The sequence below is a fragment of the Lactuca saligna genome, chromosome 3 (assembly GCF_052625555.1).
Source record: "Lactuca saligna cultivar CGN05327 chromosome 3, ASM5262555v1, whole genome shotgun sequence".
Lineage (NCBI taxonomy): Eukaryota > Viridiplantae > Streptophyta > Magnoliopsida > Asterales > Asteraceae > Lactuca > Lactuca saligna.
The window spans coordinates 68,621,858-68,638,000 of NC_136419.1; the positions used below are offsets into that span (position 1 = coordinate 68,621,858).

At 32.1% G+C, this 16,143-nt stretch overlaps 1 protein-coding gene across 1 annotated transcript; it reads left to right on the forward strand.

The window, feature by feature from the left end:
* Positions 1 to 7,133: 7,133 nt before the first annotated feature.
* On the forward strand, positions 7,134 to 8,072 carry LOC145033759 (uncharacterized). Its single transcript, XM_078982302.1, has one exon. The coding sequence runs from the start codon at positions 7,170 to 7,172 to the stop codon at positions 7,962 to 7,964; it is 795 nt and encodes a 264-aa protein (XP_078838428.1). The 5' UTR covers positions 7,134 to 7,169; the 3' UTR covers positions 7,965 to 8,072.
* The last annotated feature ends 8,071 nt before the right edge of the window (positions 8,073 to 16,143 follow it).

Genomic DNA, 16,143 nt, shown 5'->3' on the forward strand with positions numbered 1-16,143 from the left:
TACAATCAAATAAAGATCATCCCAAGTGTTGATTCAATCATGTTTACCCTCTTCGCCACTCTACCCTCAATCTAACACTCCACCCTTCTTCTTCTTCTTCACTTCCCAGTCAATAAAGCTCCAAATAAACAACACATCAACACCCATCTGATTTATGAGCAAACGGTTATACTAGTATCCTCCAAATTTTGCTGTTCCAGCTAAGAACACACACCACAATTTAGGATTTTTACCAGTGAAAGTCAAGAAGAGGCAGCCCCGTTCTCCCTCTCCTCGATGACAAGCAACACTCAAGCACCCCTTTCCTCATCTGTTTTCCTGCTTTCCCTTGTCGAACAGCAACAGCCCTATCAATTTCTGTCAAAAAATACCCAAACGGATCTTTATCCTACATTGATTCCAAATCCCAATAGAAAAAAGAAGGAACCCTTACCTGTTGTTGATCGCTGCAGCTTTTCCTGATCACCAAAAAGCTCATTGTCGGGGTTTTGCCACCGAAAACCAATGGTATACCCCACATCCCGTTGCTTCCATTATCTTTTTCTTCTCCTCTTCGGTCCAGCCAAGCACCGAAGGTGGCTCCTCTTCAACCCCCGATCGCATCTCATCGCTGTACCCACCGAAGGCATCAACTTCTTCGCTGCTGCTGCTCGCGACACTGCACCATTTTTTTCATAAGTTCGGCCTCTTCAAACCCCGAAGGCAAACCCCCTCGTCGCCGATCGCTCCTCCTCTCTTCGCACCTCCGACTCGGAAAAGAAAGAGTGAAATCTCGCTGCCTCGTGCCCTCCTTCCTTTTGTTCGGCCGAACACCGGAGATGTTCACTTATTCCAGTCGATTACCACCACCGAGACCTCCTCAGTTCCCTCTCCCGATCTGTGAAGAGGGCAACGCCTCTTTTGTTCTTGGAGCCCCTTTTGATCACGAAACACGACCTAAAAACGTGTTTCTTATTTTGACCAAGTCAAAAGGTCAAAAGACTCAAAACCTTGTTTTAAATTGAACAAAATCATCCCTTCCTTGATTAAGTTAATCAAAATCAGTCCTAATACCCAAATAATGATCCCGTTTATTCAAAAACAACCCATACTTCGATAATTATCAACCAAAACAGTCATATTCATTCGATTTAATTACCAAAAAGCCCCTATAGTTTACTGAAGTTACAAAAAAAAACCCTACGGTTTAAATTCATTTCAAAATATACTCGAAAGTATTCCAAACATTCAAGAATTGTAGATTTGTGGTTTCTCACGTCTAGCTTCTCAAAGAAAATGAATTCGAACTGCCTAAATATTTTGTTATACATATCAATTTCATTTTTATATGAAAATTCAATAAATCTAGTTTATAAAATATTATTATTTAACAATTTACCATATTGTTACAGATAAACTAGTATAAACTTTTCGTATACATATTATGGTTATTTTATCGTGAAATAACTAGTTTATACAATAAATGCTACATGATATAAAATATATGATTTTTATGTGACATTGTATATTATATCAAGCACATTATAAAACTTTGTAATATATCAAGAATTTCAAACTATTACTATGCATGTTTATTTATATGCTTAAGTACACAACGTTTATACATGTACATGTGTTCATTAATTTGAAACATTCATTTTTATAAAAGCGAGCACATTACACTTTTACAAACATGTCAAAAGTATTCGAATTTTATAAACTTTATACAACGATATTCATTATGTCGAGTGACTTAATCACAATTAAGTTAGGGCTGAGAGTTATTCGCAAACTTTTTAGTTAAGGGCTTTTTAGTGATACGTTATTCATTAGTTGAGTCTAAACACTTAGCATACCCACATTGCTGTAACCGTTAATCTTCTAGGCTTGGAATGACTATAAATCATCACGACCATCATTTCTTCGCCACTTCTTCTTTTCTTTCGTCCTCCTCAGCACAACAGTTCGACCACCATTCGCCTTCTTAATGTTTTGTAAAAGCTAGCTTCCACTGCTGCCGCTCGTACAACCCTCACACTTGCTACTCCGGTCGTCATACCACCCCTGAAGAAGGTTGTTGTGGATGCGCTTGTGTATGTTTTCACGTGTGCGGTTTGATGTTGTTGTACGATTATGGGTATGCTTGTTGGTCGCAAAGCATGGAAAACCACCATGGCTGCCAACCATGGTGGCTTTCGCTACCTTTTTATTTTCTGCTGCCACCAGCAACCGTGAGGGGTGGCTGTGTGTGTGTCCTTTTGTGTGCGAGAGTTTATTTTATGGGTCTTTATGGGTATGATGTTGTATGTGCGATTTTTAGTCGAAAAACCCACCACCACCACCATGAGGTGGTGGCTGCCACCGTGTTGCCGCCTTCTGCCGCCACTAGCCACCATGTTAAGTAGCGGTGTGCACTTGTGTGAAAATAGATTGCTATTTGAGATGACTTGACAGTTTTGGCCTAAAATCATAACCACCACCACAAGGTGGTGACCGATGCTGTTGACCACCACTACTCAAGGTGGTAGTGGGTGGTGCTCAGCCTAATGAAACCCTAGTTGACCTAATAAAACCCTAGTTGATCTAAATGCCTAACTTTTTGAGTAATTGGCATGTGCTTATGTTAGAAAACCTATTTAGAGTTTAAAAAACCCTAATTTTAGAGATATTAGTTTTTGATTGTCGGGACCCGCATTTGGACCAACGGATTGATGTTATGGCTTATGATGAGCCCATTGTATGTTTGGTCTAGTGGAGTGATGGAATTAATGGATTAAGTTCTTAATGCGTTAAGTAAGAACACTTAACCTTAATTGTCATTTTATGTGAAAAAACCCTAATTAGGTTTGGGTTCTTGTTTGACCATTTCTTGGACTATGTTGTTATGGGCCTTCGTGGGCCAACTGGGAACAAGTTTATGTTTTAAGGAAATTATTGGGCTTTAGGATAAGGCGCATTGGAAAGGCTTAGGTCCAATTTGGAAAATTAGGCCATATTTGGACCTTGGTTGATTATTTGGCTTTTAGGCCTTTAGAGTGTGAGTTTGGGCCTTGGTATTGGACCAATCTAAGGTAGGGGTAAAATGCCCCTTTTACCCCAAGTGTATACTTATGGTTATGTATTGGAACCCAACTATTAATTGGGTGTTGTTTTGATGTTGATAGTTTAGAGATCTGTTAGCCAACAACCAAAACTTTACCCTCAGGACTTCAACAGTGTGAGGTGAGTCTCCTCAATGTTTGCATGGGTCGAAGGCACCAATTTTTGCCCATTTGGTTGATGTATGGTAGGAAGACCCAGGGGTTAGCTCTAGGCATTATGTATGAAAGACCAGGAGGCCGCTCTTGGTACACTGTATGCTATTATGTATGGTAGGAAGACACAGGGGTTAGCCCTAAGAATAATGTATGAAAGACCAGGAGGTAACTCCTGGCATACTGTATGCTAAATGGCTAAGTAAAGTAGTATGTATGCTAGTTTTCTTTATGATGCTTGCATGGATGGAAGACCAGGAGATGACTCTCGGTACTTGTCTGTAAGACAGAGGGGGTGGCCACTGGCTTGGCAAGAAATACCCCTAAAAACATGCATAAAGCTAAGACAAACACATTATCAAAACAATTTCTTGACTATTGGACTTAAATAGCTTGAATCGAGTTACCGGACTTAGAAAGTTGGATTTCAGCTTGCCCATTAAGTTACATATCAAATAATAAATCGATTATAATAGATGACATTTTGACTTTCGCATGAAAGATTTGAATCACTTAAAATGAAACCTCAACACCTTATGTCTCGCTTAATAAACGATGAGTTACAAAAATAGGACATTTACCCACCGTTTTAGGTCGTCGCACAAATAATATTTTTTTTATATGAAACCGAGATGAATACGTGAAGTATGATGTGAAATCGTGACTCATTTTTAGTAAATTTTCATGGAAGCAATCATGTGAATTAATTTATGACCTTTAGTGATGACAAAAATGAAAACCGAGACCACCCAGTTTTAAAAAACCGACGTTATATTGCTAAAGACATTATGTTTGCAAGAGTTTGGTAATTCTCATAAATATTAACATAATAATGTATATTAAATGAAGTTCAACTTGATTCATTAATATTAACTGTAAATTTCAACTTTTGTAGTTCGAAAAAGATGAATAAAGCGAGGAAACAAAGTAATGTGTTCAAAAATGCGTACCTCGAAGAGTTTCCGGTTAGTTGTAGTTTGGGTTCGAAAATTAATAAGGAGGATGCATTCATATTAAACTATACAGCTCATAAAAGCAATGAAGTAATGTATAGAAAATGAGTGGTATGTGTTACTTAATTTGACAAATTTTATATATATTTCACTTTTCCTTTTAGCGTAGTTGGTCTTAATAGTATTTTTATTCTGTAACATGACGATTACTTCTGTAAGGTTAATTTTTAATATGGATTGTAATTGCGAACTGCAGCTGGAGAAGATGGTCATCTTAAGGCTAATTATTTTCTTGCGATGATCTACATATTAAAATATGTATACAATGTATACAATACATTTTTTTAATGTATTGACTGCATAACACTTTCTTTTTAGTATTAATGCCAAAAACTATATATTAGAATAGTTTTGATGTGTTGTATAATTTGTAATACAAACTAAAATTTGTAACATTTTAGACTGAAAATTATTTTAATGTATACTTGTAGCTTTGGGTAGACTTGATGAGTATTTAGGTTTGGTTGCTTCAGATTTTCAAAAGTACGAATACTATGTTGATTGTGTCAAATAATTGTTGCATAGTCTACATGGTGTTCATAAACCTACAACGGATAACATCACCTTGCATTGTGAAGAGGTAGAGCATTCCACCGAAGGGGTATTTGCAACATTTGTAGAAGATGATGACCCACAAAAGTATTGCAAAGTTTGTCGTTGGTATAAAGAGTATGATAAATTTTGTAGGTTTATTAGGGATGTTTAATAATGGATAATGGTTAATTTGTAAATTAATATTGGGAACAATCTTTTAATAACGGACAAACACTTTATAAAAAACTAATTATTGACTTATTGACTTTCCTACCACAAAATTAAGCTAATTCAGATAATTTTTTAAAAAACTTATTTTCGCACTAGCTAAATGTCTTTTAATTTGAGGTTCAAAATGAAATCCAACACACAACTTAATATTTATCTAAACTAAATAAGTAATGGGAATCACTTAATGAAACTTCAACACCTTATATACTTATCACTTTATGTCTGTATGTCTCGCTTAATACCAGACACAAGGTAAATGTACAAATAACATAAGAAAACCCATTGTAAAAGATGACATTTGGCCATGATTTTCGACCGTGGCATTTCAGGCTATAATTTCAACATAAGATTTGAATCACTTAAAATGAAACATCAATACCTTTTATCTCGCTTAATAATCGGCCCGTTATAAAAAAAAGGACATTTGTCCACCATTTTAGGCCATCGCACTAATTGTCACTTTTTTTTATGTAAAACCGACGTGAATTTATGAAGCTTGGTGTACAATGATGACTCGTTTTCAGTAAATTGTTATGTAAACAATCATGTCAATTAGTTTATGACATTTAGTGACCAAATTTATATTGTTGGAAAGGTGTTGGTAACTTTTGAGTCAACACCAATGAAATTTTAAAAAGAGAAATTAAATATCATTCTCATTTTCTTTCTATATATATTTCTATAATTTGAAATGATGATAAGTATATTAAATTAATGATAATCTTATTTGAATATGATACATCATCATTTTATATATTGATAGTAAGATAAATAGGAATAAAACACTTTTAAAAAATAAATAATTTCTTTTTCTATCCCACAACGGACATAAATATTGTCGATGTTCAATCATTATGCTGGTATATAAGGGTTTTATTTTTGGCCATGGTAGTAAAAATGTTTTAAACATATTAAATTTTTTAGGTTTACTTGTTCTAGTTTTGAGGTATATATTACATGTAGTAGTGCATGTGGTCATTTTTGTTGAAGTCTTGTTGTGCTAAAAACAAACAAAAAAGAAAAAAAAATAATAATGATTAGCGATTCTGTGTTTCTGGTGTATATATTCTCTCTTAAATTGTTTTGATAATGATGTTGATTTTTTTTGGCATAATAAATTAATTTGCATCATAATATAGAGAAATTTTATTATGTTTGATTTCTTGGTTTTGTAACCTACAATAATAGCAATAGATCTAGAGAAACAAGGATAGCAATAAAAAAATACAAACGATGGAATAGCAATTTATGTCGGTGGTAAACGAAGTTTATAAACTACCATCATTTTGCATGTTATCATGTAACAAGTGAAAAAATAAACTAAAAATAATATGTTTTTTTTTTTTCTGTGTTCATATATTATATCATCTCCAAAAAATTATATCCAACATTTTTTTTTCTCGAATGCTACTCTGATGTATGATGGACTGAAAACTGGTTTTAAACAACTTTTTTTAACCTCAAACCATCATGTAGGTAAAACTAGGAATCTACAAGACAAAAATAGCTCAGGTATATGACATGATCAGGGCTCCTTTTAATATTGAAGAGTTCTAGCTAGGGCGTGAAAAATGGTACATTTCGGTAAATATCAGAGTCAAAATTAAGTCAGATGAGAAGGGCTGGAGGTCCTTTAAATTAAGTGGCAAAATAGCATGTTGCATGCAAATTTGTTATTTGCATTTATTTGTATATATTAAATACGACACTGTATGTCGTAAGAGCACATTCGATATAACAACTAAAACAAATACAGCACATTTCTTAATTTAATGTTTCAAGAGATGCCTTTTCCGAATATCTACTTTCTATTTGGATTTCAAGGTTGGGTCACTACTATGATTAGACAGCTAATATGTTCTGCACTTGATCTGCAAATCCTTCCAAACTATTAATTTATCTAACGATATTGCACTAAAAACAAACTTTGTAATGCAAAAGTTAGACAAGGCTTAAGAGAACGGCATCTATTTGATGATTAACAAATAAAACAAACTTATGAGCTTTTGTTGCCTAGTTAGGAAGCAGGGTCAACTCTTTGTAATGACATGCACATGTTGCCTTGTGATTGATTCACTCTATATATCCCCACTTTGTATATATACGAACAATTGGACCTACAACTACTATCACAAAACTTTTAGTTCTTTCACAAATAATGGCTTCTACCTCTTCTTTACCTGATGATACTCATCATATCCGATCAACTAGTTTGCCAACTAGAGCGCATCCAATCATTCTTCAGGCGCAAGAGGAGATCTGCAAATTCAGAACATGGGAGGCCTCGATATCATCTATTCCGACTGCAGATTCAATATGCAGTGCATTAACGAGGTTGCAAGTATTGTATGAATGTGTTGACAATGTTCTCAGTTTGCCATTGACACAGAAAGCACTTACTCACAACCAATATACAAAATTGGTCAATGAGTTGTTGGATAAATCCATCAGTCTTATGGATATATGTGGCTCTACAAGAGATTTGGTCTCGAAAGTGAAAGAAAATGCGAGAGATGTTCAATCAGCAATGAGAAGAAGAAAAGGAGAGGTAAGCTTAACCACTTCCTTTATCAAGAATCTGAAGAAAGAAGCCAAAAAAGCTATGGCGTCTTTGAAGCAAATTGATGAGAAGATTGGGGACATGAAACCATTGGATCTAGATCACCACCTCTTATCGGCTATTAAAGTGGTAAGAGATGTTGGAGTTGTGAGATCTTCTGTATACAGGTCACTGTTGTTGTTCTTGTCTGGATCTGCTCCAAACTCGACATCCACAAAGTGGTCGATTATCCAAAAAATGATTCAGAAAAAACCAAGTGCTGGAAAAGATCCGCTTGAAATTTCAAATAAAGATCTGGAGTGCCTTTTTCAAGAAATGGAGAATGGTTTGGAGTGCATGTTTAGGAGTTTAATCAAAACAAGGGCCTCTCTCTTGAATGTTCTTTCTCGTTGATGTTATATCATAAATGTATCCCAATGATAAAAGTGTCTTTTAAATGTATGCCAAATTTATAAGCATCATGCTTCAGATTTTAGTAATGAAAGTGTGCAATTGCAACCATGTGTACGTATTTTAGCGTATCAAAATTTTTGAAATATAATTCCCTTAGATAAAATGACGTTTTTTACTTGTTGATGTGTCTTATCCGTGTCCTTGTAGATGATGTTTATGTTGTTCCCAAGTTCATTTGATAAGCCTATATATCCATCTACTAACCATGTCCTACTAAATATATAATTGCTAACTGATGTTAGAACAAATTGTTCACGATTTTATGAAGCAATCAAAATATTGAATCACTAAGAAAAAAAAATGTATCCATAGTATTTCAATGACATCTATCCACTGATTTCATAAATCAAAATATATATAATTTTTTGATGTAATATACTTTTTAGTGTGAATATGCTTAAATATTTTAAAAACAATAGTTTGATCATTTTCAATTCCGATTATCTAATTTTTCGTTTATTTGATATTTAATATCATACTTAATTTAACAAATTAAGTAAACTAATTAAATTGAAAATTAAAGTGTTAGTATTAATTAAAAATAAATTCATAAAATAGTTTAATATATTTACACAAAAACAAATTAATATTGTTATATATATAAATAAATAAAATATAAATATCCACATGTGTCATATTTATTTTATTAAAGGTCTATTTTGGTTGTATATTAAGAACTAATACGTCATTTCTTGAAATTCGAAAAACTGTTTACAGTTTCATTAAAATTTGAAAAAATTAAAAACAAAGATTCAGAGAAAAAATATTATATATGTTAAATAACTAGTTAAAATAAAATCATGATTATTCAACTTTGTAATTCTAATTGAAAATTTTAGCGTAAAAGACATTTAAATGAAAACTAGGAATTACAAATGAATAAAATGGATGTTTTGTACATAACTAGGTTATGATCGCGTTTAACACGGAAACATAAATTAAATATTTATCACATTAATAGGTGGTTTTATCTTAGGTCGATACAATAATATTTAACATAAATAATCTATGTAATATTTGTTTTATCACAACATAATGCGACTTCTTGATTAAAGCGTGTTGTGTAGTAGCTTTATAAATTGATTTTGTTCGGTGTAGCAACCTCCATGGAGGCTCATATGGTCCTTTTCATATTGGACATGTAAAACCAAAAACAACAATAAGTTGTTATATGTACCGACGACATTAAATTATGCAAAGAAATTTGATAAACATTACAAATAAAGTGACTTTTCATAACCATAAACATTAAATTCAGACATTGTAATTTGGTCGATTTCAAAGTATTTTTTCCTTATAAAAATTAAAATATGATTTTTTAGGTTACACTCAATCACATATACATATCTTCCGATCAAATAAATTATTACAAAAAAAACATGTTATGAACAAAAATATAATATTAATTTCATAATTTGTTAAAGGTTAACACTAATAAATAATAATGAACTTTCACAAATATTGCATTCTGATCACTACATCCAACTAACAAATGAAATTCGGTTTAGATGATTGATTCAAAAAGCGCATCCATGACTTCTTGTAGTTGAATTTCGGAAAATGTTAAGACCTACTAAAATATTTGGGAAATGCATGGAATTGAAGAAGAATAAGGAGAACAGAGTAAAGTAAGAGCTTGGAAAAAGAACTGGAGAATAAGATTACTCAAGAAGAACACTATAAATCATAAGACTCAATCTAAAATCGTAAGAATAATCACTTCGGTGTAATCGTATATAAGGTGTTTTTGAATAAGGAAATCATTATCTTCTAAAAAATTAGGATCGTAAGATATCAGTTTGGAGATTTTCGGCTATTCATCTGGCAAAAAAAAAAAAAAAAAAAAAAAAAAAAAAAAAAGATATCAGCTATATTAATTCAAAACTTCAAATTAATTGACTTTCTTATTTAATAAGATTTAAAATTTAAAATTATCTTAAATTGATTCATTTTATGTGAGATATACTGGGAGATAAATTATGAATAATATTGAAGTTAATTTTGACTCTTAAATATTTTGCTGATTTAATGGGATTGGATTATATTTTATAGGTTAATAACTTAATTATTGATATGCTTGTTTAATGAGATTAAAAAAAAACAAATAAATAAATAAAATATAAACAGGTTTGAATTTGGAAATCAAAACCTATAAATAATGAAGTTAAATTAAGAACAATATTAATTAAAGAAACTGATATCATGTATATAAATAGAATGATATATTTCAATTGATAAAATAATTACTGAATTATTCTATAATTATTACAGATTCTATAATTAAATGTAATTGTGTTTGAATTTTATTTGGGAATAATGATGTCAACAATTTAAACTAATAAAACATAATCAAGAGCCCTTATTGCTTCATAAGTGAATTAAGAGTTCTTTTTTAATAATATTTAGAAATTGACCAATACAAATTACTTAAAATAACATTTAACCTTCTAAGTAACAAATGATCATGTTTGATGTAATATATGTATTTGAATTTCTTTCCCTTTTCAAACTTTATAGATAGTTTTATTTAGTTATTAAATTAAATAAAATAGTTTCAAGTAATTGATTTTTTTATATAAATCTATAAGAGTTAGTTAATGAAAAAGATCAAAATTTATATATGTTAAAATATAATTACTTATCCTGAATAACAATATTACTGTTGAATGCAATGTTTCTATATGACATACTCGCATGTTGTAAGCAAAACAAATTAATATGATAATATATGTATTATGTATTTTGTTGAAAAATTAGTATATCTTAAAACATTTTTCTTTTTAGATAAAAAGTTATTTTTTTCTTATGACCATTTAGAAATTAGAGTAACCTATAAGTTCCATATATATATATATATATATATATATATATATATATATATATATATATATATATATATATATATATATATATATATATATATATATATATATGAAAGAAGTTTAAAAACTTTGCAACTTCTTGGTCCAAAATGATTTATTTATTTATTTTTGTGGATTTAGTAGTTGAAAAGTTGAAGGATTAAAAAAACACTATGTTGTTAAGGAGTGTTAAGGATTAAAAATAACTAAATATAAAAGAAAAATATTACCATTCCAACCCAACCCAAACCAACCCCACTCCACTTACCCACTTCTATCTCTTTAACACTCTTTTAACAACATCAACGATTACAAACTTAGTTCTTCGGCGATGAATATCTGGTATTCAGTTCCATTTCAATCATTACTAGATTTTGTACTTTTCCGTGTTAGTTTTTCAGCGACCAATGATATGGGCATATTTAGTTATAAAATTCATGCATTATCTTAATACTTTATGTTGATTTTATCTCATTTAATGAGCAAAAGGTGCTTAATTAGTTTAGAATTTCATGTTTCAGCAATAATGACATGCTCGGAAGGAAAAGGAAGCGGAACTAGCGATTGGAAGCTTGGATCTTGGATTTTGAAGAAAGAAGGACGTTGCTGGACAGCTTGACCCCTCGTCAGTGTTTTAGCCATATCTCATGAACCGTAACTCCGATTGACGAGATTCAAAATGTTCTGAAAACTAGACACAATTTCAGATGACTTTCGTGTTTTGAGAAAATGTTGATTCCAAACGTACTCGGCGAGTAGGGGTCGATTACTCGCCGAGTTGGTATGAAGTTTCGCGATTCTGGACGCGCTGACTTGCCGTACACAGGTTTTAAGTGATGGACTCGCCGAGTAGGTCACTGGACTCGCCGAGTAGCCCCTGTTTTGTGAAAATCTATATAAAGGGACTTTCAGATCGATACCCTAGCATGGAGATGAACCCTTGGAGGCCAATTGTCGACTAAAGGTGCTGCTAGAGCGTGGGAAGCAAGGGAATCAACCCTACATTCAATTTTAAGAAGAATCAAGTCAAAATCAAGTTTACTCTTACCTAATCTCTTGTTTGAACTATGTTTTTACCAATTGATTTCGTTTTTGAGCTTGTTTCTGCTGTAATTATGAGCTAAAAACTCATAACTTCTGTTTAGGTAGATGAATTTGTGAACATGGATTGATTATTTGATTAGGATTAATTTTAATTGGTAATTATGTTTTATTAAGCTTGTTAAAGAACCTTATGTGTTAACAATAACTATTCTTCTATTAATAAATTAGTAATTAATTTGTATGAACATCTCTTAGTTATTAATTTCATATGATTTATTGTGACCACATAGTTGTATGTCTAGGAATAACGAATGTGAAACTAGAATTAACTAGAAGATAGGTAAGTTAATGTGTGAGATTGTTTGATGAACATCAGCAAGAGGTTAATTGAAGGGCCAATTTGATTAACTATTACAAGTCTTATTTAACCCGAATCAATAACTAGGAAATCCGTTGATTTTGACAACTGGCCACTGCTTGAGTTAATTTGTTTCCTAAGGATTAGTAATAGCAAACGTGAAACTAATCATCTTAGTCGGTAGCCAATGAAGAATTAATCCGATACATTGAAATCATCCATGGGAACAAACGAGTCGAACCTAAACAGAAGTCCTCTTTATTATTGAATTTAGTTGATTATTATTTGCTTAGCTCTTAGTTTCTTAGTTTAAGTTTTAGTTAATTGTTTAAGTTTCTAGTCTTGCAAAACTAGAGAAAACCCCCTTTCTATTACTTGTTTTATTTAGATAATATTAGCATCTATTTTAATTGTTTACTGTTCCCTGTGTTCGATACCCTACTTACCTGAACTAAACTGCTAATCGATAGATACACTGCCTTTCGTGTGTTTGTCTTTGCGTTTAAGTTAGTAGGATTAAAACTAGTTTGTTTCACACACATCAACCAACACCCATAAACAACTCCAAAAGAGAGTTGTAGTAATTTGCACAATAAGTATGCAAACTCATAAATAGAGAGAGAGAGAGAGAGAGAGAGAGGTGTACATAAATCATGTTGATGGTGTTAGGAATCATGATTATGAAGTTAAATGTGAACATATGAGATTTATCATTGATTTCCATATAGATTAATTTAACTATGTAGATTACGGTTCGATTTGAGTTTAATTGCGTATGCTTCTTTAAATGTGTAGATAACAGTAACATGGGAACATGTGATCTTTGTCATTAATCTTATTCGGTTGGTGAGATGTTCTAGTCCGAAAATCGTAGCTCGTTTGTGAAGGGCGATAATCATTTGGGAAGGAGGACGGTGTGTATATGTTTGTTGAACCAAAACTGAAAAATCAAATTCAAGAACGTTCTGAACCCCTCCCCATCCCTCATATTCAAAACATAGATCATAATGCTTCGATTTTGGTTCGTTATTGAACCAAACCCCAAATAATTGACTTGTTTTCTCTATATGTTGCTCATTATTATGTGTGAGTATGTGTTCATCATTGTGTGTGTGTTTTTCAGTGTATGTGTTCATCATTGTGTCTACATTTTTAATCAACATCTTTATAGTTTTATTGTGTCTACATTTTTAATCAACATCTTTATAGTTTTGATTGTGTGCGTTCATCTAGAGATATCAGAGAAGTAATAGTAGGGTTGGAGAAACTGAAGATTTTCACCCATTAAGCCAACTTATTAAGAGACATTTATTGAAGATGACATTATGGAGAGCATATTTATAACATCCCAACTTTAATCAACTTGAATTAGCAACTAAACGACATCATTTGTTGTGATTCCTTTGTATAGTAGAAATAAGGTCTCTCTTTTTTCTTTTCAACAAAGAAGTGATTTTCATATGTCTCTTTTTTCTTTTTAACAAAGAAGTAATTTTCATACATAAAGATATTGCATAAGATATGGAATGGACAAAAGCTATAGTATCTTCGTCAGAAGATACCATAAAAGCCTTTCATGAGAAGATGCATATATTAGATATTGTTTGTTCTATTCTAATCTCTTCAAGAATGTCAATGGAACTAGTCTTATTATACAAGTCAATCACACTTCATACCAAAATTATTCACTCTTTAATGGTGTTGAATGATTTTATTGTAAAGAGGAACAAGACAAAATAACTTCGCTTTTCGAGTTGATGAAAGACTAAAGGGTTGATATACATATTTTTTTTTTTTGCCTTTTTCCAACATTCTTTGACTTTTGATTTTTTTTTTTGTTTTTTGTCATACTATTTCATTTTGTGAATCATCAAATAATATCTCCATGACTGCCATTTAGCCTCTCTAGTCACTTTTTTCCTTCCCGGATCATTTGTCCATCATGTCTTCTCAACATGCATTTATCTATCATGGTATTGGACTATGTTGACTACAATCCCAGTCTGGGGTTACTCGTTAATTTAGTACTATCCAATTAGCCTTTTATTTTGCCCCGCCACTATAAGACCATTTAATATTGTTCATCTTTATCATGGTATTTGAATATTACCATAATCCCAATTCAGGATGAATTATTTGGCATTATCAAGGTATTTGACTATGTCTACCATAGTCTTAAGCTAGGATGATAAGAGTAAGTTATTTAGTCTTTGAAGTTTACTAATATTAGAATTTAGAACCGCTATTTTTGTAATAAAAAGTGTATGCTACGTGTATAAATATGTTTTGAAGTATTTATAGAGTTTGGATACAATTAGACGATTTTTTTTACAAGTAGCCTTAATTGTATTTAGTTCCTTACTCAATGCAATAGATATCGGTTCTTTACAAGTTGTGTACATGCATTTGTTTTTATAATTTCAATAGTAAGTGTTACATAAAATACAAGTTAATATAAATTAAAAATAAACACTAATTTGAATAGGGAAGTGATTCGTACACAATAGTTTTTTGTCATACACAACAATTTATGCATTATAGAGTTGTATAGTACAACATTTTAAAGCATCAATTGTTGTGTTTGGAGAAAAATTGTTGTGTACAAATCATCTCTCATTTGTATAACATAATATTTAACTTTGGTTGGTTTTAGTGCAAATAGTAAAGAACTGGCAGTATGAAATGCTCATAACTAGCCATCATTAGTTTTCTTAGATTAGATATTTATTATCGATGGTTTATTCACCATTTATCGAACACAATAGTTCCTCTGACAAATTTGACAAAGAAGAGTGTTGTTTTCAAGTGGGGAGATGATCAATAGTGAGCTTTTGAGACCTTGAGGCATAGTGTCTGCATAACTCTAGTGTTAACCTTACCGTAGGGGGGGGGGGGAGTGTATGGTATGGAAGTTTATTGTGATGCTTTGTTGGTCAGGTTAGGAGTGGTTCTTATGCATAGGAGAAAGATCATGGATTACATATCACGAAAGTTGAACTTGCACGAGACTAGATACCCGACACATGACATAGAGAATGGAGTTGTTCTGTTTTCCTTGAAGATTTGGAGGCAATATCTTGTTGGAGTGAAGTGTACAATGTATATTGATCATAAGAGCCTAAGATACCTTATGGATCAACAAGAGTTGAGCATGATAAAGTGTCGATGGCTTGATGTGTTGAAGGATTATGACCTAGAGATACTTTACCATAGTGCTAAATCAAATGTAGTTAATGCACTGAGCCGTAAGAAATAGAGTGCACCTCTGCATGTTACCTATTTGAGAATGTCACTTGGTAACTCTCTTTTTGGTATGATCAGGTGAGCTCAAGATAAGGCACTTGTGATGGGGAATCTGATGCGAGAAAAGATTAGATGGAAAATTCACACTTTAATCATGGACAATCGAGGATTACTCACTCATCATGATCAAATTGGGGTACCTTTCTTCAGGGATATGAGGCATATACTTATGAATGAGGCCATAAATTGATGTTTTATTTTCATCTGGGTGTAACCAAGATGTATATAGATTTGATAAGGGATTACTGATGGCCGACTATGAAGAGGGATCTTACGAAATATGTGGAGAAGTGTTTGACATGTTTGAAGAACAACATTGAGCACCAAATTCTGCATGACAAATTTCAACCCTTGAGATTCCCGTTTGGAAATGGGAACATATCATGATGAACATCATTATAAAATTTCCTAAGACCCCGAGACATTTTGATACTATTTGGGTTATAGTCAATCGCTTGAAAAAGAGTGCACACTTCATCGCCATTAGAGAGATTTCATCTGTAGAGCATCTTACAAACATCTACATGAAGGAAGTAGTGTCGCGGCGTGGAGT